Source organism: Podarcis gaigeae, assembly GCF_964106915.1.
Source record: "Podarcis gaigeae genome assembly, chromosome: 10".
Taxonomy (NCBI): Eukaryota; Metazoa; Chordata; class Lepidosauria; order Squamata; family Lacertidae; genus Podarcis; species Podarcis gaigeae.
Window position 1 is genome coordinate 71,531,068 of NC_139686.1, and position 22,616 is coordinate 71,553,683.

The following is a 22,616-nucleotide window of genomic DNA, read 5'->3' on the forward strand; positions in this document are numbered from 1 at the left end:
TGTCCCTCAGACCTTGTGGGGGGCCGGATTATATTTTGAAGGGGGGGGGATGAACGAATTCCTATGCCCCACAAATAATCCAGAGGTGCATTTTAAATAAAAGCACACATTCTACTCATGTAAAAACACGCTGATTCCTGGACAGTCCGCAGGCCAGATTTAGAAGACGATTGGGCCGAATCCGGCCCCTGGGCCTTAGGTTGCCTGCCCATGCTCTAGATGTTGTTGGACTACAACTCCCATCACTCCTGATCATTGTCCTTGCTGGCTGGGGCTGAGGGGAGCTGGAGTTCTACAACAGCTGGAGGGCCAAAGGTTCCCTCCCCTTGCCTTGGACCAATCTTTCTCATTTTTCCACCCTGATAATAAAGATTAAAAGGATATGGTGGTGATCAGATTCTTGATATCCTTTAGGGGTCCAATCTGCTCCTTGCAAATAAGTTGTGAACTTCACCAACTTGGTCTGTGGAGCTAATATATATGGCCACTTGCAGCCCTGCTAATGTTGCTGTGGGCTGGCTTTGGTCCAGAGCCTCCCATCTGAACGTAGCTCTTTGGAGACAGGCAACACTTTCATCTTCCCTTCAGGCTCTCAGTTTGTTTGGCAAGCGAGAGATGTGGGCTTATGGCTGGTACTGCCTACTTGAGACAGATCCAGTTTCAGCATCAAGTACCAGTTTAATTTATGATGATTAATGTAAAGATTTTTGCCCAGGGGTGGTTTTTATTATTATTCAAAAATCCCAACTCTTGGCATAGTGCTATGAAAACTCTCAGGCAACATTACTTGTATGATTTCCAAGGGCGTTGCTGGCTTGACTTGAAATCGGTTGGGAAGATGTAGAAACCATTTCTGTTCACCTTAGAACATTTTTCTTCCTCCGCTTTCCCATTCCAAAGTATCGTGCAGTTTAGCTCCTCTTGACTTGCCTTGTTAACAGCAAAGAATAAACAGGCCTGGTGGTTCTTTGCCAGACTAATGGCAACACTGAGAAATGATATGTAATTTTCCACCCTTTGAGGTGAAATTGGGATGAGTCCAGTGGAAGCAGGTAATTTTCAAGCCTCTTGTGCCTGTGCCCCCCTCCAGAGTGGTGGGGTGGGGTTTTTTTGCTAGTGTTGTGCAGCATGTTGGTAGAATAATTGTGCGTCAGTGGTGGACTTATTCTGGATTGTCCACACATCATTCTGCTTTAATAGTTCTTCTGTGATGCTTCCCCAATGTTGCTGCTTTATTGCCAACTGGACAGGCCCTCTTGGCACTATAGCGCAACAGAAGCAGGACAGGATACAGAACATCTGTGGTATAAACTGTTACAGTATTTCCACAGGAAGTTTTGCATACCCTCCAAGTATCCCGATTTCCCTGGGACATCCCAGAATTACAGAAGCCACCTTAGCTTCTGATTTGATCCCAGAATGTCCTGTCTCCTCCCTCCAGCACTGCCGCTGTTGTGCTCGGGGAGGAGGATGAGTCAGAGCTTGCAGTGGTGCCACTGAGCCAGCTGGCTCCCACAACAGCGCTGTACCAAAAGGCACATGTCCTTTTCCACTGCGCTGCTGCACAGGTCAGCTGGTTCCTGCAAGAGTGCCACACCAAAAGACACACATCCCAATTTTCATCAGGCTAATAAACCACAGAGCCTAGGACTTGACGATCGGAAGGCCGACGGTTTGAATCCCCGTGACGGGGTGAGCTCCCGTTGCTCGGTCCCTGCTCCTGCCAACCTAGCAGTTCAAAAGCACGTCAAAGTCAAGTATATAAATAGGTACCGCTCTGGTGGGAAGGTAAACAGTGTTTCCATGCGCTGCTCTGGTTCTCCAGAAGTGGCTTAGTCATGCTGGCCACATGACCTGGAAGCTCCCTTGGCCAGTAAAGCGAGATGAGCACCGCAACCCCAGAGTCAGTCATGACTGGACCTAATGGTCAGGGGTCCCTTTACCTTTAATGTTGGAGGGTATTAGTTCTGGGACATGGACCTATTGGAAATGAAGTGGTATGTCGGCCCTAAAACTCTTACAGGCACACAGAGTATTAAAGTGAGATTGCCCTGTTCCCATCACAAGCACAAATGGTCACAAAAGCCCAAGGAAAAGGGCATGTGGAAGAGCATTGTGTTCCTTCCAGCTCCAGCTAGGATACTGCAGCAATATCCCTTTTGCTTCCTTACTTTTGTTTCCTGACAGGCCAGCAGCTAAGAGGTGCCAGGCTCCACCCAAACAGCAGAATTACTGTACAAGGTACAACTTGTCACTTCAGCCTGCAAGAGACAAGAGATGACATGTTTGACTCCTCCTGTATATTAAAAAATTCTCATTGAATGTAGAAAACGTGCATGTGGTGACCAGGCAAAGGACCTGACTTGCTACTTTTCTATAGGCAGAGAGTTTTTAAATTGGAGGCTGCCTTCTGGCATGCAACCCCTGCTCAGTGTGGTTCTGTGTTCCTGTACATCCAGATTCCACACTGTGATGCTGTTCTTCCTCTGGAAGGACCAGAGGTTGCATATGTGTCATGTGGTATTGTAAGTATTTAACTCTGAGACACATTATGGTTATGCTTTAGTCCCTTAACAGGCTTTCAGACCTTTTAAGACACCATGGAGACAGGCTGCATCGCATCTGTGTCCATGCGCTTGACAAACACTTGTTCATAGGCTCACTTCAACCGCTGAAATGAAGATGTGTAGTTCAGGGGACAGAGCCTGCCACTGCAGTGCTGATTCTCTCTACCACCAGTGCATTCATTTGATATAGCTGGGCTTTCGTAGCAGTAATCGTGAATTTGGTGGGCATCATAGTTCATGCATCTTTTGACTACAACTTGCAAGGTGCATGCCACAATAAACTATTTAATTCCCATGACTACACAACCTGCACATATGAAGAACATGGACGCCTTGCTGGATATGTCTTGTGTGCATTGGCTGCTATGCTGTAAACAGTGGACTTGAAGCACGGCTCTTTGGTTGAGATCAAGGACCACAGTCTACCTTGGCTTTGCCCAGCACTAGTGATGGGACCCCCAACTACTGTGATGGTCTTTACTTGTTGACACTTATTTGTGGGGAATCCAACATGGCGGATGCAGCAGTGCAGCTAACGTGAACAGTTGCACTGTGGTTTGATTCCTAAAGGGAAATGTACAGAATGTCCACCAGCAGAATTTCTGAGGTTGAGCAGCTGCTAATTTAGCAAGCTGGTCATAGGGGGAAACAGATGCTCATCTGTGAGAAACTTTTGAGAATTAGTAGTGGTCTTTTGCTCCAAAGGGTTTGGGAATGGTGGGGCAAGAGCCTCAGCAATTATACGCATCTGATGAGAAACTGTGTGGGACAAATCCGATTGGGCACTGAACAGAATTCATTTGGGGAGTTGGCTGAGCTTTCCTACATCCACCTCTCCCTTGCTAATCTTGGTTTTGCACAGCTGCGTCTGATTAGAAAGATTAACTCTGGTGGAGATGGTGAAATAATCCTAGAGAATCAGCACAATTAACACGCCATTGCAGCTTTATCCCAAGAGAAACACACCCGGATTGATTAATTCATTTGATTTCTCAGCTGCCCTTCATGATGAGATCCTAGAACAGATTACAGCAATTTAAAAATACAGGATTAAAAACGGTTTAATGAAACAGGGTGGACCCTAAAATGTACTGTATATATCAGGTGTCAAAGGTCAGGGTAACATCTTCGGCATACAATGAAAGCTACATAGTGAAAGTGCTAGACAGGAATTCCATAATTCAGCGGCAGCTGCAGGGAATGTCCTCTCCTGAGCGGCTACCCCCAAAACTTGTAAGGGTGGTGGAACTACTGGGAAGCTCCCACTGCTGATCTCAACACTTCAGAGAGTCTGTAGGGAAGGAGGCCCAAGTCAGGCTTTAAATACTAATTACATATCCTCAATTAGGCCAGGAAATGTACTGAAACTAGTGCAGCTGTTTTAAAACAGGGGCTTCATGAATTCTAAACAGAACCCTGGCCAGTAGTCTGGCTGCCACATTTTGGACAAGATGAAGTTTCTGAATCATCTTTAAGGCAACCCCGCATAAAGTACATTGCAACAATCCAGTATGAAACTTACCAGAGCACAGAACACAATGGCTAAGCCACTGCCTTTTCAGGGATATTGAAGAGCCCATGGTCCTAGTTGGTGGGAAAAGATATACTACCCTGGACTGAGTTTTCTACTGCATTGTGTATTTTAAAAAGGACAAACCTGTGTGTGTTGATGTGCCCGTGTGATTTTAAAAGAATAGGGTGCAGAATATTATACCATTTTGATGGGATTTCTGCAACATTTGCGTTAAATGCAAAGAGAAAAAGAGACATGGATGTCCTCTGATTCAAAGAGCCTGAATTCCCCCCCCCCCCAATCTTGCCTCTTCCAAAGAGGAAGATCAGTGTTTGATGTGGAAAGCGTCCAGAAATGAGTTGCAAGCAGAGGCCAAAGGCTAGGTCATGAGTAAAACAGATCTGAGGCCAAGATGCTTAGAACACTGTCCACCACAGGCAAGAGGCTGAGGTTTAACTCTATATGTAATTTTCCTTTATTGCTACAAGCTGTCAATTTCCTCTTGACACCCTTGTATACATAATCTCTTAATATGGTAAATATGTTTGCCAAGGTTTAAGCATCTTTTAATTTGTGCCAGTTGGCATGTTTCAACTTGTTCTAGAGTACTTAGCAGTGTAGAATTTTGTTTCAAATCCCCCTTGGCTTTACACGTTAGGCCTACAACTTCCTTTAATGCAAGGGCCAAGGTATCTTCTGGTTCATATTTAAGTCTGGCATTCAGATCTGATTTAATGAAGCGGATACAGTTCGAAGTGCTCACAAAATGCTTATTTGCTCTGTACATTGACTCCAGTACCAATCCCTGAGACACAAATGCAATCCCTTAGTTGACTTGTTCGTAAGGTAGTTTTGAGTTGAACCAATTTTCTTTGCTTCACCAAATTCCATCTCAGCCTTTAAGTTCTCATTGGGCACAAAAAAGTCTGATTGTACATCAATTGATTCCACAGACTTAGAAGGTTGGAGGAAGAAGGCAAATTATAAAGCTCTTTGGTTGCTTCCTTAGCCTGAAGCCTCTAATGTTTGATTCAGTTGCCATGATAACTTAGACTGTATTCAGACGTGGGGTTTATTGCGCTAGCTTCCCTACTTTTAATGCTAGTGCTTCTGTCCCAATTTCTGACATTCCCTTTGCAGTACCCGTCACATTATGGAACTGTGGCTTTTTGACTGATATGCTGACCATGTCCTAGTTAATTTTCAAAAGTTTGAAAGAAGTGTATGCTACCTCATAGTTTATCACATGAAATTACAATGCAAAACTCCTAGAATTTTACAAGTTAGCTGGTTTGCAAATGGATTTTTTAATATATATTTTTACAATTAACACAGAAATGAATTCTAAACCTTCACTAGATTTCCAGGACTGGCTTTTGCATCATGTGAAAGGTGGCATAAAACACAGAATTTGTCAGGTAAGGAAGTATCAGGAGAACAGCATAAGCTCTGGCTCATGACTGAAATAGGCCTGAATGCCTATCTTGAAGGCAGAAATGTTTTTCAGTCCGGAGTGTGTGAGAAGCACAAATGTTGACAAGGCCTTAATCAAGCTAAGATAATGCACCAGTTTGAAGAAGGTGCAATATTTGTTGCTCCCTGTGGCTAGCAGCACTGAGTGGCCTTCATGCCTCTCCCTGTATCCTAATAAGACTTGGGACCATGTCCACCAATGGAAAACTGTTTCTGCAGATGTTTACCCCGTGGCCTTTCATTTGCTAACAGAAAGAAGTTACGTTGTGATAAAAGGAGGAATTAAAGGGAAGCAATCAGTGAGGAGCAAACGGTTTCTGGGATGTTTGGTAATAGAGAGTTGAGTAGAAGTTAATTTAATCTGGCATACTGTTCTTCTGAGTAGAGTACTGTTTAAAAGCATATTCATATTCTATTTTGCATTTCCATATAATCATTATTTGCATATGCTGTGTATCATTTCTCCCTTACCCAAGATTCATCACTGCATAATGTACTTTTCTTTTTTCTTTTGTATTATGCTTATATGTGAAATGCATTCACTAGTCTTCTGTTGAGGGATTTGAAATGATTATTTCCAAACGGATTTTTGCCTCTTGGGTCCTGTTTGGCCTCCATCCATTGGAGCAAATTAAGAACATAATTTCTGTCTCATTCTAGGCTATGTATTACATGTGGTCAAATGCTTCTAGCAAAAGAGTTACCGTACATATTCCCCCACAACCCCTCCATGCCCCCCCCATGCAAAACCATTCATGAAATTGACCAAACACCCTTTATTTTTCAGGCAAATAACATTTGAGATATTCAGTTAAATAGCATTGTGTTACTTTTATTTTTAATCCAAGGGCTACTGAGTATTCACCGTAATTGGTTTCATCATGCTAAATTTGTACACGTTACCATACTTGGTTGAAAAAGGGGGTGTTGGTTGTTTTTTTTTAAAAAAAATGAAATACACATATCTACAGTAGCAATTATCACAAAGAACACATGGTTGAATGAAGATTTCAATCCAACTTTACAAACGACAACAAAGGCATCATAAAACAAATTTCGTACACACTGATGAATAGTATTGACTTTCTTTACATTTGGCAAAGTTATGACCAGAAGACGGCATTTAAAACATTTTTTAAACAAATGCAAATATATACAGGGGGTTGCTTCCAATGCCTCTTTTCTGTTCATGCAGCAGAGTTCCACTTGCGCAACAGAACTTCCCCTTCCCTGAAGCCCCCTTCACACCCTCAAAATCTGCTCCAAACAGTTGCAGACCCCCCCCCCCGACAGAGCAGATTTTGGGTGTGTTCAGGAAGAGGAGAGGAAAGGGAAGTCATAGAACCCATTGGATACAACACTTTTGTCAGTATCCTCAAAACAGGAAGACATTAAATAGCAACAAACAAACAAACCAATATTATAAACATAAGTGTTCATGTTACGTATATGGGGATAAACTCTGAACATGTAAAAACTCTAACGGAAACTACCCTGTACATGTAAAAAATAGGTTTGTTCATCACATTTTAGCAACTCTGTGTTCGGAGGTAAACCTGGTGGTAGGGTCTCAGGACAGAATAGGCCAAATATTCCTAAGGTTTGTTGCCCTTAATTCCAAATGAGAACAATGACAAATTAATCATCACGTGAGTTCAGTTCAATTGCTTCCAGTGGGACTCCAGCTTGAAGCGTCTTTGTGGGATGGTGCACACACTCGCCAGGAACAGAACAAAAATTGAAAGGTCTGGTTTTCTTTCCATTTGGCATGTGTTGATGGTAACTTGTTAAAGAGGAGGAAGCAGAGAGCAAGAAAAATGGTCAGTTCCCATAATAAAGGGATGTAGGAAATCCTCCGCTTGCTTTTTAAACTTGTTCATAAATGATCTGAAGTGAGGGATGAACAGTCACACGACCATTTTTTTTTTTTTTGCAGTGGCATCAACTTATTCAGGGTGGTCAAAACAAAAGTGGATTGTGAAGAGCCCCAGAATGATCTCTCCAAGCTAAGCAAACAGGCAATGAAATGGCAAATGTCGTTCCAGGCAACCAAGTGCAATGTCATGCACACTGCACCAAAAAATCCTAATTCCACATATCCACTGATGGAGTCGTGGTTGGCAGCTTAATTGAAAAGACTGACCCAGTGTGCAGCAGCTGTGGATTCTGTGTTTGGAATCATTAGGAAAAGGATTACAAATCAAACCGGCAATACTGTAATACCTTTATACATAGCTATGCATTGTGTGACAACACTTGGAATACTATATACAGATCTGGTCACCACATATCAAAGGAGATCTTGTAGAGATGGAAAAGGCAACCAAAATGATGAATGGATTGCGGCCATGCCCATACCTTGGGTTACCTACCATATGTACATATAAGACTTACTCCTGCTATCTATCTCTGACAAGAAAGGATAAACACGTTACTAGATTTGGGCCAAGCAAGCAGGCCTTGCCTCGTACAAGATGGTGAAGGAAGCTAGCATGAGCCCAAGACTGGCTTCCAAGCAGGACATTTGGTTTATTTCCATGACCCTGGAGTCGCTCTGCTCCACAGGCTACTGTAAAGCATAATGGGTGAACAAAGCCTTAGACACATTATTGCCATCTAGTGTAAGCTAGTTCACAGTCATCTATAATGATTATACTTAGCTGAAGACCTGGATTTCATAAATGCTGGAGATCTGTTGCAGCGTGGAAGTGGCTACAAACCAATAAAAGGTCTTTATCTAGATACACACATTTTTCATGCAGCAGGTGTGTGGGGAAAATGTTTAAGTTTTATCCCTTAAACAGTCATACCATTGTAACTATATATAAAGCAGCTTTAAAAATATTATTATGGAAAAGAAAGCTCTACTGATTTTGTTAACTGAACCACACATATTGCCAACATTTTGTTTTTAATAAAGCATGTTAACTGTTGTCATTCCTCGGGCCTAATGGGCGCCAAGTCAGATACAACCATACTTGGCTGTTAAGAGAAATAAATTGTGCCCTTGAAAGCTTATCAGCCGCCGTCCTTCATCTGGAAGCAATTACGTTATAAATGATATTAAATGTTGTATCAACTGTACTTTGAATGTGCTTGGTAGAAGAAGAAAAAAGCCAAACAAGTAACTGCAGCACTCAGAAAATAGGACCTATAAAGGACCAGCGTTCAGACTACAGGAGGTAGCTTCATTTTGTGAAGGCCCAAAGTATTTTGGTTTTGTAACTTGGATGTCTCTGTGACATTGTATAGTTTTACACACACACACACACACACACACACACACACACACCATGATCCCATCATGCCATGGTTTAGTGTCCCTAAATGTTGCAAGGGAAAGGAGGACAACTCACAATGTGGATTCTGTTTTCAATAGCATCTCATGAGACACATCAGGTGCACCTCAGTCCTGTGCTTTCCAATTGACAATTGGGTGTCATGTCTAAGGCTGGAATGCACTGAGGAGCTGTGAAGACTGGAAGGCAGATTATGTAGTTTGGCAGAAGTGGTTTCTTCATGATCACTGGGAGAAGAGCAAAACCTCTGGTTGACAGAAGTTATTTGAAGGTAGAAGGAAAGAGTCTAAAATGGCAGCAGAATGGTGGTGGTCTTAAACAAACGTGCTTACCTAATGGAGGCTGTAAATTCTATAAAGTCTCATAGAAGTTTTCAACTTCAAAATTATCTCTCCCCTCATTCAAATATACAAAGGAGGGGAGAGGTGGGTGTGTTTTGATACAGGGGTGGGCAGATGGTAGATCAGTGGGTGATTTGAAGCAGATCAGTGAGGATTTCTGACACTTCATGGCTTAAAAACAATGGCAACAACAAAATGACTTTCCTCTTATAATTATACTGCTGACATGAGTAAAAGGGAGTGACTAAGTGAATTTTTGAATAGGAGGACTGTGAGCTCTGTTCAGTTCTGTTACTCAAAACAAATTCCTGGGCTCTTTTAACTCTAATCCTTTACCTCTGGATCCACTTGGTGAGTCTCAGTGTTCCAGTAAGAAAATAAGGTAGATCCCACAAACCTGAAGTCTATTTTAATGTGTTCAACCTCCAAGTCTGCTGGAGACATCAAAATTACAACATTGCCAAAACACAGCTCCACTGAGTTCAATAGGACTGAATCTCAGGTAGGGATGGGTGAATTTATGCATTTGTATGTATTACTTGGTTGTAGAACTGCATTGCAAAATTGTGAGAAGTGCAAACTTTGAATGATGCCTGTGTATGGCCTCCGAAAGTGTGAATTAGGTAGCTTCTCCTTTCAATGCAAACTGAATCAAATTCCTCCCCCATCCCTACTCCCAGGTAAGTGTGGATTGCAGCCTCAAAAGTGCTTAACTTTGGTCCTATTGCCCTCCTGCACCCACCTTTGCTGGTTTCCCAAGGCAAATGCCCCCCCAAAAATTGAAATACCAAAGGGCACAGGACTACTAATAGCAGCTCAACACCACCTGCCTCTACAGCCCATGTGATTTTATCCTGGTTTTAAAAGGTATAGTACTGCCAGTGCTCTGTTCTTGCATTCATAAAGTATATTCATTGCCTACAATTAACTGGCTACATAAGGATCAAATAACACATAGCACAGTTTGACTCCTGAAACCTAGCAGTTCTGTCCCTGGACTGGGAATCCAAAGGTAAGCTGCACTGAAGCTTTCTGAGGAAGAAAAGATATATTTAAAAGCAAGAGAGTCACATGACATAGAGTTTACCATGTCAAAAAAGATTGGGAGTGAGCTGTACATGTAATGAATCCCACTACGAGGGAAGGAGATATAATCGTTACCGCTCCCACGTTACATTTGAGAAGCCCTGAGCTGTGTTTTCAATACTAATATGAGAAACGGACTTCTAAGTGCTTGCTTCAGAGCTTTTCAATGCAATGTACCATAAACAGAGACATATATGGAAGAGACGTTCGTACAACACTTAGTACATCCCTCTTAACCCAAACGCTTCCTTTGCATTGCCACCAAGTTTGAGATCTGGCGTGTCTATTTCTGTGTCCCTTCTCAGGAAGAGAAAGATGGCATCTAAACGTCATGCAAGAAAGTGGGTTAAGGCAAACCATCTGGTGTTAAAGTTAAGGATCTATCTGGTGTCAGTGGGCACTTCACAAATAAATCTCTTTGGATTTGTGGTTTCCCGCCTGCCCTCCTCTTTAGCTTATGTAGGTTGTATTTCGTGATCTTTTATCTTTTTTCGGGCTTGCTTTGCTAATGTTTTGTCTATGCTCTCAGCAGGAAAACAAACAACCCCCCCCCCCAAAAAAAACCCCAAAATCCCTTGAGGGAGGGTATGAAAAAAAGTTTGATGCTCCAAGACAAAACCTTAGGACCCAGGCAATTGATTTCTTCGGTTCCTGCTTTTCCTGCTGTTGATGAGAGCCTTCAACTTGCCATAATCCCCTCTCATCTTCTGCGAATCTTCGGCCTGCTGGCCAAGTTGCCTCGTGTCTTTGCAATATTGATTAATCATCTGCAGTTCCGAGTGGCTGAAGGCTCCCGCCAAGTCCTTTGGATGGAACGGCAGAGACTGGAGTGAACTAGCCCAGGTCCACGGGGACCACTTTTCAGTCATGAAGGCCACCGTGTCTGAATCTAACACCTTGAAGTTCACCTTTGCTATCGTTTGCTTGAAGCCATTTTCCGTCGCAATGCAGTGATAAAGCCCTCGGTCAGCATCCTGGACAGAGCGAATCAAGAGCCCTTGTTCGGTTGATATGATTCTTTCATTAAGTTTGACCTAGAAGACAGACAGGCAGCATGTGATCTAATGTCATGGGTTTGAATATGACCAGTATACTAAAAGAAAAATCCATATTTATCTAGATATACAAGATATATAAGCCAAGCAAGCCATTTTCTTTCCACTAGACATAGACTCCCTGCTTGAAATGTATTTCTAAGGGAGAGCTAATTAACACAGCAGTGCCTTTAATATTCTTAACTAATAAGTTTAGTCTTGTTTTTACATCCTCATTATTATTTATTAAAGGGATTAGTCACTTTTTTGCCCTGCAACTTGAGGTGACTTACAATATTTTAAGCCAACAAACATTAAAATCGTACATTAAAAGATTTCACCCAAGCAGGAAGGCCTAATGGTTAAAAGCCAAGTTGGTTAAAAACTTGGTTAAAAAGGAATGTTTTGGTTTGTCAGCTGAAGATATGTAATGACGGCGCAGAGGCAAGCCTCCCCAGGGAGAACATTGCACAAGCAGGGAGCCACCACTGAAAACTTAAGACCTGGAACATACTGTTTCTCGTGTTGTGTGCCATTAGAAAGAAATTGACAACACAGAGCTCATGTCCTGGTGAGTCAGGAAAATCATAGGACTTGAACTCACAACTACATACCTCACTGGTGAGGCTTAAACCATAAAAACACATTTTCCAGAAGACAATTTCAAACTGGGGGTGTAAAGCAGAGGTGGGGAACCTATAGCCCTGCAGACATTTTTGGACTTCAGCTGCCATCGGCCTCGGGCAGCCTAGCCAGTGGGAAGGGGTGACGGAATTTGTAGTCCAGTGTTTCTCAAACTTGGGTCTCCAGCTGTTGTTGAACTACAACTCCCATCTTCCCTAGTTAGGAGGACTGGTGGCTAGGGATGATGAAAGTTGTAGTCCAACAACAGCCACATCTTCCCCACCCCTTTCCGCTTGCTATTATTCAGACAGGTTCATTCACAAAGAACAGGAGCATTTTTCCTCCTGCAGAGACACTGCTTGAGATATGTAAATAGCAATAATTTCATTTTTTATTTATTTAAGGAAGGATAAATATGGATCCAACTTGGATCCATATACACAATCGCACTGTATATCATCAGAGTTGAAATTTGAGAGCTTTGGAAAGGAGAGTAATGGAAAATGTGATTACACAACGGTCAGGAAAATTCTTGTTGCTGTGAGTATTTTTAGTTCAGGCTAAATCCTTGCTACAAAAGCTTTCCATATCATCTTCTCTCTCGGCTCCTCAGACTTAACTCCTCTGTTATGCCTGTTGTTCCTTTCTCACATTGGCAGCACGTTTTAACTGCTGGAGACATTCCCATGCTGCATACAGAAGGCAGCATCCAGCCAAAGCCAAGTCCCCACTGATTTCAGTGTTATAAGGTTAAGCACATTTAGTGATAAGAGGATGCCCCGGGGTGGGAGGGGGAAAAATTATTTATTTATTTTGCAAACTGATCAATTTGCATTTCCCAAACCAAAACACAGCTATGAATTTTGTGAAATGGGTCTCCAACCAAAAATGCATACCAGAATTATCTATCTATCTGAGGAAAGTGCATACAAAAATGTTTATATTGGTGAAAGTAATGCACAAAAGCTTATTACATTGAGGAAAAGTGTTTGCTTTGAAAGAGTTTACAAACATATTATGCTGGTTGTGGGTATATGCTGGTTGTATGTCTAGAGTCTCAGCAACTCAGATGGGTTCGGTGCCTTGTATTTTAAGTTTCATGCTACACTGCCATGGGCATTTGGACACTGGCGTAACTCGAGAGAATATTCTATATGGACAGAAGACCCAGCCTTTATCTTCAGGGTTCCCAGCTGAGTGCACCCTCTTGCCTTCGACCCTCCAATGCTTTTGAGTGAATTTCTCACCTCTTTCCTTCTGTCATTGTCCTTCTGCAAGAGCCATTTAACGGAGGCCTGTGGCGATTTCGGCGTACACTCAAGGAAGGTGGTGTTATTCTTCACTCCGTACTGAATTACCTCTGCTGCATTGCGGTAAGCTGGAATGTGAGAGAGGCCAGATGAGAATTATGCTTCCTCTTGACTTGGAAATGCATTGCACTGTTTATAAAACTGGGAAGTGCATGATCACACCTGAAACAAGGAGGATCTCAGGCAGACAATATTCAAGAGCAAGAAATCCGGGGCAGAAACACAGAACTGGAGCTGTTTTAGGAAAATGCTATTTTATTCAATTAATAGCGTGGCTACAATAGATGGTTTAGTCACCTGGACTAATTCAGGATCCTATTTCCAACACTGCCCCTGTGAGTGGGATGGAGCTGGTAGTAGACCACATAATTAGATGTTAAAATATCCTAGCCTAGATTCCAAATGTATACCAGATAACTGAAATAAAAAATATCCATTGAGTTGTTCAGGTTTCATAATAGTGCAGTTTGGATAAATGTATCTAAAATTAGGGACACAATATTGGAGAATTACAAAATAAGAATTGAAACAAGGTGATAAATTGCTGGTTAAAGTTTTATAAACCAGGAACGCAGGAATGAGAGATGTGAGGAAGTCCAAAAAAGTGAAGAAAATATGGCTATTATAAGAAGTAAGGGTTTTTTCTTTATTGTTGTTATTTTGTTTTTTCTTCTTTATTGTATTAAGAAAATCTTTAATAAATATTTTATTAAAAAAAAACATAATAGTGCAGTTTAGACAAATAATTCCTGATCACCCCTCTTCCACAAAAATTCACTCTTCCATTATTTGCTTTAACCATTTATTTTTAATATTGCTTGACAGATTGCATTTTTATCCTGTTCTTCTTCCAAGAAGCTACATTTCACACCCACCCACCCCAAATCTTATCCTTTTCACTATCAAAAACACCCTGTGATGTGGGTTAGACCAAGATGGGAGTGACTGGCTTTGTGGCTGAGTAGGATATTGAACCTGTATCTCCTTGATCTTAGCTCATATTAGTATAAACATGATTAAAGCAACATGATTATGTGCAACTATGGTATGCAAATCCACTTCAACTCATGAACTCACAGTTCAGTTACCATTGCATGGTTTGCTTTTACCATGGTCACCAAGAAACATGGATCCTATTCTTCACTATGGTTAAATCAAATCATGGGGAGAGGGAGGTATATATAATCATAGTTAGGGGGACAATATATGCATGTACTGGATTGTAGTATCCAGAAATGGTTAGAAATAGCTTAGAACATCACAAACAGAAGGGTGGGAAGATACTTTGTCCCAGATGTATCCAGAGGCAGGCATTTGGTACATCCTTAGTAAAAAAATAAAAATGTTTTTTTTAAAAAAATATATAAATATTTTGGAAGCCAACAGTAATTTAGCATTCCTAATTGTTTTTGTGAACAGAATGTTTGTGTGATCATTAGCAGCCTCCAGCATTCTATTTTTAGAAATTTGTGCTCATTAAAGTCAAAATGCTACAGCTTTATATACTCTTAAATATGGGATCAAGCACGGGTTAAGCATCACAGTTAAAACCCAAGGCTGGGGAGAGAAAACCATAGACTTTGAGCAATAAAAGTAAATGGTGATTTTTGTTTTTGTATTTGTCCATTTAAATTTTGTTGTACTGTAGCTTCCTCCAATGACCACTCCAGGATTTTTGGGAGCCTCAGAGAAGGAGCCTCTCATGGTCACTTTTAACAGCAATGGGGGGGGGGGTCTCTAAAAATGACTGATCCTAACTCTGAATATATTATCCAGACGTATTTCCCAACCATGACTCTGGATTTACCTTTTTGGGAGGATATCCAATTTTTATTTTTTTAAAAAAGTTGCCAATTGCAGTATCTCAAGGACCTCCTTCCTTACAGTATTAATTACTCCCCCCCCCCCAATAGATATGGAAACACTAAGGAAAATAACAGCAGCTGTACTCCATGTGACCATGGATGTATCTTCATTTGTGATGCTGTGATACCATACTGAGACAACATTATAGTCACAGACTGTCTCAGGATCAAACCTTTTGTTTCTTGCATTGCTGTTGTTTAAAAAGATCAACATTAAATCTCCCAAACAAACATAGCACATGAAAAGGAGAAAGGAATGCTAAAAATACATGGGTACTATACTAATTTTTACCACTAAGCCACAGGGATATTATGATTCACTTATAAGAATGACCACATGAGTTTATAGCTCGTCATATTTCAGTTCAAATTACCTTTTAGGTTAAATCCTCGGCACTGAGTCATAGGGTTTCCATGCTTCACATCTTGTCTTCGGCTTCTCCTAAGATATTAAGGGAAAGGAGCAAGATGGAATTGCAAAAATGACTTTCAGTTCCTAGGTAGCTTTAAAAGGAAATGCAGTACTCAGGTCATTTCAAACAGTAAGGTCAATGAGCTTCCTATAAATAATTGCCCAGTCTCTATGAGAAGATAAAGTCTCATTAAGCCACTTTATCCAGATCATGATGAACCCTTACAAGTGATTCTATACAGTGGAAAGAATGAAAATAACTTGCATTTCATCCAAACATCTGCCTTCAGGTTTTGGGGATTCAACAAAATGTTGCATTTTGAGCAAGGAAACTAGAAACTACTTCCACATTTATGAAGCATAAGCAGTAGCAGCAGATTGTTTACTTAGGCTTTCCGCATAACACTGTGGTTCTGAATGAACGCTGTAATGTTCTGATTGAGTACCACCCACCTACCCACGTTTACTTGGTGCAGTGGCATAGCGTGGGGGGTGCAGGGGGGGCCGGCCGCACCGGTCGCAACATCTGGGGGTTAGGGGGCGCAAATCCACGGGTTAGGGGGCGCAAATTACTTGCCTTGCCCCGGGTGCTGACAACCCACGCTATGCCACTGACTTGGTGCCACTGCAATTTATGCAGTTCTCAAATACGATGGTATTCTTTGAGCTCAGTGCTCACATAGATCCCCATTGGTTGCCCCATGCCAATGTTTCACCCTCTCCCCTATGCACATTGTGCATTCTTCCCCACAGCAGTGGCCCAAGTTCTAGAGTGCGAATGGGAAAACAAACCAATTCGTGATGCTAGAACTAAACATTACCGAAACATTATCAGAGAAGCGGGAGGAATGGAAATGTCACTTTTGGCAGCATCTCAATGTCACTTGCAATGTGCAGTTCTGTATCGATTAGCAATATGAAGTTTGGAAGAGTGGACATTAACTAAATTGAACTTAAAGCACTTATGAACATAGGAAATTGCCTTCTATGGACCATTGTCCCATCCAGCTGAGTACTCTCCACTCTGACTGGCAGCAACTCTCAAAATTAACAGGAAGAAGTCTTTACAAGCTCTTTCTCTGGAGAGGCTTTTAAATTGGCGATCTTGTGGGCTGAACATGGGAACTTCTACGTGCAAGGTGTGAGCTCTGTGGCTGCACAAAGCTCCTATACATACACAAGAGACACAGTGCTATGTAAATATTAGCACCTCAGAAGAAGGATGACAGAATTTCTCAGCCAAACCTTCACTGAGAAAGTTTCTACAAGTTGAATGTTACTCAAGGCTGGCTCAAGATTTTTTGCTGCCTCGGGTGGCTGCACTACAAAATCCATGCAGCTTCCCTATAGTCGTGTAGATGAACTTGAAGCACTTATGTCCAACTTTATTCATGCTGCTAAAAATATTACTGTCCTAAGTGTCACCTGAGTTAGTGTGCAGTTAGATGTCACTATATAAACTGCATATGTGTGGACTCATATAGTATGATATTTAGTTGTCTTTCATTATTGTGGTCTGTATTATAATTGCAAATGGGACAATGTGCCATATGATGAGTGATAATATTTTAATTATATATTTTTCATAGAAAGTATTCTCTTTATATGGAAGTGTGGTGATTTCCCTTTCGTTGGGTAGCAACGTCAACAAGCTTACATGGTTTGAAATGCCATGTCCCCTCCACTTCCCTTTATAGAAAACTGTCAGAATTATAGTTATGGATCAAGTTGATGGATTTCCAACAGAGTTCTCAGCAGTGTTACAAAACTCTAATTCCTGCTGTTGTTGGTGGGGAGGAGGGGGAAGATGACAAAATAGTTAAGAACATAAGAAGAACCTGCTCAATCAGGCCAGTGACCCACCTAGTCCAGCAATCAGGTGCCAAGGGGAAGGCTGCAAGCAGGAAGAACCCCTCCTGTGGTTCGCAGCAAGTAATTTTCAGAAGCCTATTGCCTCTGACAGTGAGGGCAGAACATGGCAATCAGGTTTAGGAGTCACTGCTAGCCTTATCACCCATGAATTTATCAAACTCTCTTTTAAAGACATTCAAGTTGGTGGCCATCACTGCCTCCAGTAGAAGCAAATGCAATGTGTGCAATGATTAGGCAACTACACTGTCTTTCCTTCAGGGTGGTCATTCTAAGGATTCATCCCATAGAAGGAACCTCTATTTATCCATTCATAAAACCTTGCCTTAACAGAAGCCAGAAATATGTGGTTTGTATCCAATGTTCGTCATACACAGAGTAAGCCCACTGTAATTTATGGACATGACTAAGCGGCTAATTAATTTCAAGGGGTGTGCTCTGAGCTGAATTTAGTTGGATACAACACACTGGCTCTTAAAAGAAAATTATTGAAGAGAAATACTTACAGCATGCTGATCCATGATCTTTAATACTAACAATCATAACTTGGCTGGGGTGCTCTGATCATCTCAAGAGAATATTGTAAGCACAAGAAATGAGATGCATCTACAAATTCTAGCACTGCTTGCTTGTCCTCCCCCCCCCCCCGAAGTTCCATGCAGACACTAATTCATGGAGGAGGGGGCTAATGACAGCTGTTGTCCATGATAACTATGTTCTGCCTTCAGACTTAAGAGGCTCTTGTGCTCAAATCCTGCTTGTGGGTTTCTCATGGGCATCTAGTTGGCCACAGTGAGAGAACAGGATGATGGTGGACTAGTGGAGCCATCAGACTGCTCCAGCAAGCGTTTATGTTCATACTGAAATCTGCATTTTAAAGGAGCCTATAACCCTGGTGAAGAATGGACAAGTAGAAACATTTGTTAAGAAAGATGTGTCATGAGTGTATTTTGGAAATAAGGACATGATCAGATATCCTGAAGTTCTGTTTTGGGAACAAAATTTAGTAGGAATCCAAAGGGCAAAGTAATAACAAATGCAGCCTATATAAAAGCTACTACTACTGTCTAGACTTTGAGACTTGACTTCACTCCAATTACTGATGTTTTCTCAATCATAATCTGTTGTTTTTTTTAAAGATAAAGGAACAACTTATTTCCTAAACATATGAAAACCAGACTTCATTCAATATGCATTTATTTTTTTCTCCCCACTATAAAAAGCAAAGGATATGCAAAACATTATCTCAACTAGATGATGTATTCTGCTAACATGCTGGAGATATTAAGAAATCCATAGGCATTTGTAAATGTTTGGCTAGGTTCAGTCCACACCTATACTATACTTGGCAACTGGATAAAACATCTGAAACCAGCAATTGTCATACATCCCTTGTAGGAAGGACATGCTGCCTTACTCCAAAGCACAAGAGCACCGCTGGGAAATAAAGTAACTATAGTAACACAGGGAACTAAAGTAATGCTCTGTGTCTTAGCTTCCAGAATAGACAAGGCTTTATTGAGCCTTATTTTTGATATGGCTTTAATACCACTTCCAAATGCTGGCAGAGAAGAGAACTTAGTATTGATGAATGCAGTTGTTCATTGGCAGGCACAAATTCTGCTTTTGCTCATTTCAGAATAGAGAGATAGTAATGAGAGATAGTAATGGCTCCGTGATGAGAGGACATCTTTTGCTCACCAAATGGAGCCTATCAGCCACCAGGTAAGATGGTTCCCTAGGGACTTGTGAAATCACAGGAACAAAAGAAGCTTCCTTATATTGAATAAGGCTAATGATCCAGCTGGCTCAGGGCAGTCTACACTGATTGGCAGCAGCTCTCCAGGATTTTAGACTGGGATCCGTCAGGTTGAAAACTCCTCAATAAAGCAGAATCAGAAAGGGCTCAAATCTGCCTGAATCATCTTCCTTGGCTACGTATTAAAAATGGACACTAGTATTAGAAACTGATGTCCTGTAACTTTAGATACTCCCTCCAGATAGTGGCAAATGAAATCACGACAGCAGCAAAAACAATTTCTGATAGTCTTTTTTTTTAAAAAAAATGTGATCAGTAAACTATTCTGTTGTGTTGATTATCTATCAATGAAGAGTCTTCTATGGTTCTATCCAATGCTGCATGGTCAGTATTCCACTCATGCAACAGGATTTGCCTTTGCCCTTCCTCTTCGTCCCCTTCCCTCACCTCCCTGCAACGCCCCAAAAGCTGTTCCATTGAGGCCCTCAATACTATGGAACAGATTTTGAGGGTGCCCAAGGATCGGAGAGGAGGGTCAAGTTCTGTTGCACAAGGGGACGAGTGGAATGGCAGGGTTGGATACAACCACTATATGGAATCTGTTTGGCGGGGGAAAAAACAGACCCTCAGTACTTTCAAGGAAGTGCAACACCTTTGCAGTGCAAAGACTTCAACTAGCAATGCTTTGCCAATAAAAATGGGTGGTATTTTTTAGCCCTTAAAACATTAGCAGTGAAAAATACTCCATTCCAATATTGTATTAAATGCCTAGCAAAGGTTAAATGTTGTCTTGTGGTTTGTTTTTTTCTTCCAAAGACAATCTAACACTTTGTCACCTTTTCCCTGTTGGGTAGAACCTGGAGCAGGAATTGCCATCCCAAGCACAGTAAGGGTCTCTGGCGAGGCAGCAGTCGGCACAGGCCGTCCCGTAAAAATGACAGCGGTGGAAGGAAACCTGGGTGACCCCTTCGTCCGAGCTCACGTACAACTGTTGCTGTTTGACAGGAAAGGGAGAGATTTATTTCAGGCACGGAGATTAGAAGAGGAACTTTAGCCAGGATGCAACTAATAAAGGACTAAGCTCTCCCATTCTTTAGGTATTAACAGTGAAACCAAGAGGTGAGCTACCTATGGGTAAAAGGCCAAAATAAACATAAGAGATCTGTGTTATAATATGCCTATAACATTATACCTTCCTGTTAGAAAATACTTAGGGGAGAATGTTAATGCTTTTGAAACACTGAGGGTCATTGTTCTCCTTTGTCAGGCAGAGGGCTGCACTCAGCTTTGGAGATCTGATATGCTACTTCTTTCTGATATGCTACTTTAAAGTTCTTGGGCCATTTTACCCAGAATAGACCCACTGAAATTAATGAGCACGGCTAAATTAGGCCCATTAATTTCAATAGGTCATCCTGAGTAAAACTTAGCTGAGTACCACCTATTGCCCCATAAGAACCATTATGCTGCATGTGGTCTTCAGCTCCTACTCCCCCTCCCCCGAATAACATGTCAAAAGAACCACTTTATATTATGAATGATGAATGCACATATGAAGTTGTTACCCACAAGCATTCCATAGTATATATGTACAATAGAATGGACACATGTAGCTGCTTTGGATATGACAATAAGTACTATGAGTACAATCCAGCCACCTCAAAGCACTTTGAGCCGCCCTTAATTTCAATGTCAGAGAATTAAGCATGCATTTTTAAGCCAATGATGTAAAAGAGGATGTAAAAGTGCTCATCTTTGACTGGGTTGTGTCCCATGTCTACATCTGCGGAAATCCCTTAATCTACAGCATGGTGGCCCACAGCAATATAGTTCAAATTGTTTGAACACGGGAGAGTCTGTTTTAAAGTCCTGCTCACATATGGAGCTTTTTGGCAATCATAGAGCAAGTCACTTTCTCTCACCCTAACCAACCTCATAGGTTGGTGCAAATATAGCTTCAAAGAGGACACAATAAAATGGGTTGGGCCCAGACTAAGCCAAATGCATATGCAGTTGAAATCTATGTGGCACGTTAGTCGTGATCTACAATATCTGCAAGTTATATATATCTCTCTATATATCTATAGAGATGCATTTAAAATTACATTAACCCCAGACCACGGCTGCTGAATGAATATTATTCCTTTCCTTACCTTTTTAGATGAAATGGCCATTGTTGTTATAGGAACATTATTCTGCAAGACAAAAATAAATGATAGCTCCAAACTCCAGTCTTCTATTTTGGTTAACCACAGTCATAACATTTTCCAGTACACAGAACGGCACCCCATTCTTCTAGAAATACTTTTTTCCCCTTCACGGTCTCATCGTTTGCCCCTCATCATTCTCTTTGACAAAGCAATGTTTGACATGGATAAAATATTGATGCTATGCGCATGAGCCCCTTGTCTTGACAACTTTGAGCCCCTCACCACAAACACTTGCAGCTTAGACAATTCTAGATGAAGAGCCCATCAATAGCCACCTCAGGACTGAAGATAGCCAGCTTATGCCTTCAAACCATCACGTTCTGTTGGCAACAAATCCCTGTATTTATGCTTTGAAGATAATAGTAAGGAACATTTTATGCCACAGCTCATATTTAATTAGCACATTAGGAAGATGAAGGGGAATATCTAACATTTCCTGCATGCAATACCTAACGTTGCACACTATTTCATGGTGTGAGCTTTAGATTATCGATGGAAAACGTCAGCATTAAAAACGAAGTGTTGCTCTGTTTGACGTTTTGTTTGCATTTGGGTTATTCAAAGGACACATGGAGTTATCCAGCACATTGCTCTCTTTTGCTCCACTGGCCTTCGGTTGAACACAAAAAGGGCAAAAGACTCCACCAAAGTGTTAACAAGCATGCCATGTTGAATTAGAGAGACAGTATGCACTCTATTTGTATATATAATAGACAAGAGTGTGAATCATTATTCTGGGGCTCAGGGATTAACTAGAATGAGAAAAATGAAGTTATGGCAGATCATGTTGAACTGGATCCAGCTGCATGGAAGATATGAAGTGGAACAGACAAGGCGGGGTAGACAGAAGATAGACTTGTGGTGGCCCATCGGCCAATATTTTGACCACTTTGTATCTGCTGGTTGTTGGGATTCTTGCAAAGAATGCTAGGTGGGCCTGGGTCTGATTCTGCATTCTACTTCTTATGCATGCTCAGGATCACTGAAGACAAATTAGTTATGTCTTAATTGTTAGGCAGCTCTATGAATGCACTGTTGCTTGTTAAGCAACTCAGTTTGTTGGATGAGAGGGTTTCTTTCTAATAGTTGTTCTGCTGCTGCTGCTGCTGCTGCTGCTGCTGCTGCTGCACAATACAGAAGACTGAAATGGGTCCATGTCTGAAGACCATACTGGGGAACACTTATTTTGACACGAATGATCACATTTGCTGTTTTAAACCTAACATTGCAGGTCATACACAGCAAATGCTTCAC

General features: G+C 41.5%; 1 protein-coding gene across 2 annotated transcripts in view; it reads right to left on the reverse strand.

The window, feature by feature from the left end:
- Positions 1-6,314: 6,314 nt before the first annotated feature.
- The window catches only part of SEMA3C (semaphorin 3C), a 128,651-nt gene continuing 112,349 nt past the window's right edge, over positions 6,315-22,616 (reverse strand). Inside the window, exons 14-19 of one of the 2 annotated variants that reach the window (XR_014555829.1) lie at positions 21,306-21,347; positions 19,989-20,146; positions 15,487-15,554; positions 13,185-13,315; positions 9,868-11,313; positions 6,315-9,690 (exon numbers count right to left, since the gene is read on the reverse strand). Coding sequence is in view for 1 of the 2 variants with exons in the window: in XM_083701486.1 (XP_083557612.1) it covers positions 10,900-11,313; positions 13,185-13,315; positions 15,487-15,554; positions 19,989-20,146; positions 21,306-21,347 (813 nt within the window). In the remaining variant the exon portion in view is untranslated. Of the gene's footprint in view, positions 11,314-13,184; positions 13,316-15,486; positions 15,555-19,988; positions 20,147-21,305; positions 21,348-22,616 lie in introns of both variants that reach the window. The other variant, XM_083701486.1, reaches the window with a different exon arrangement.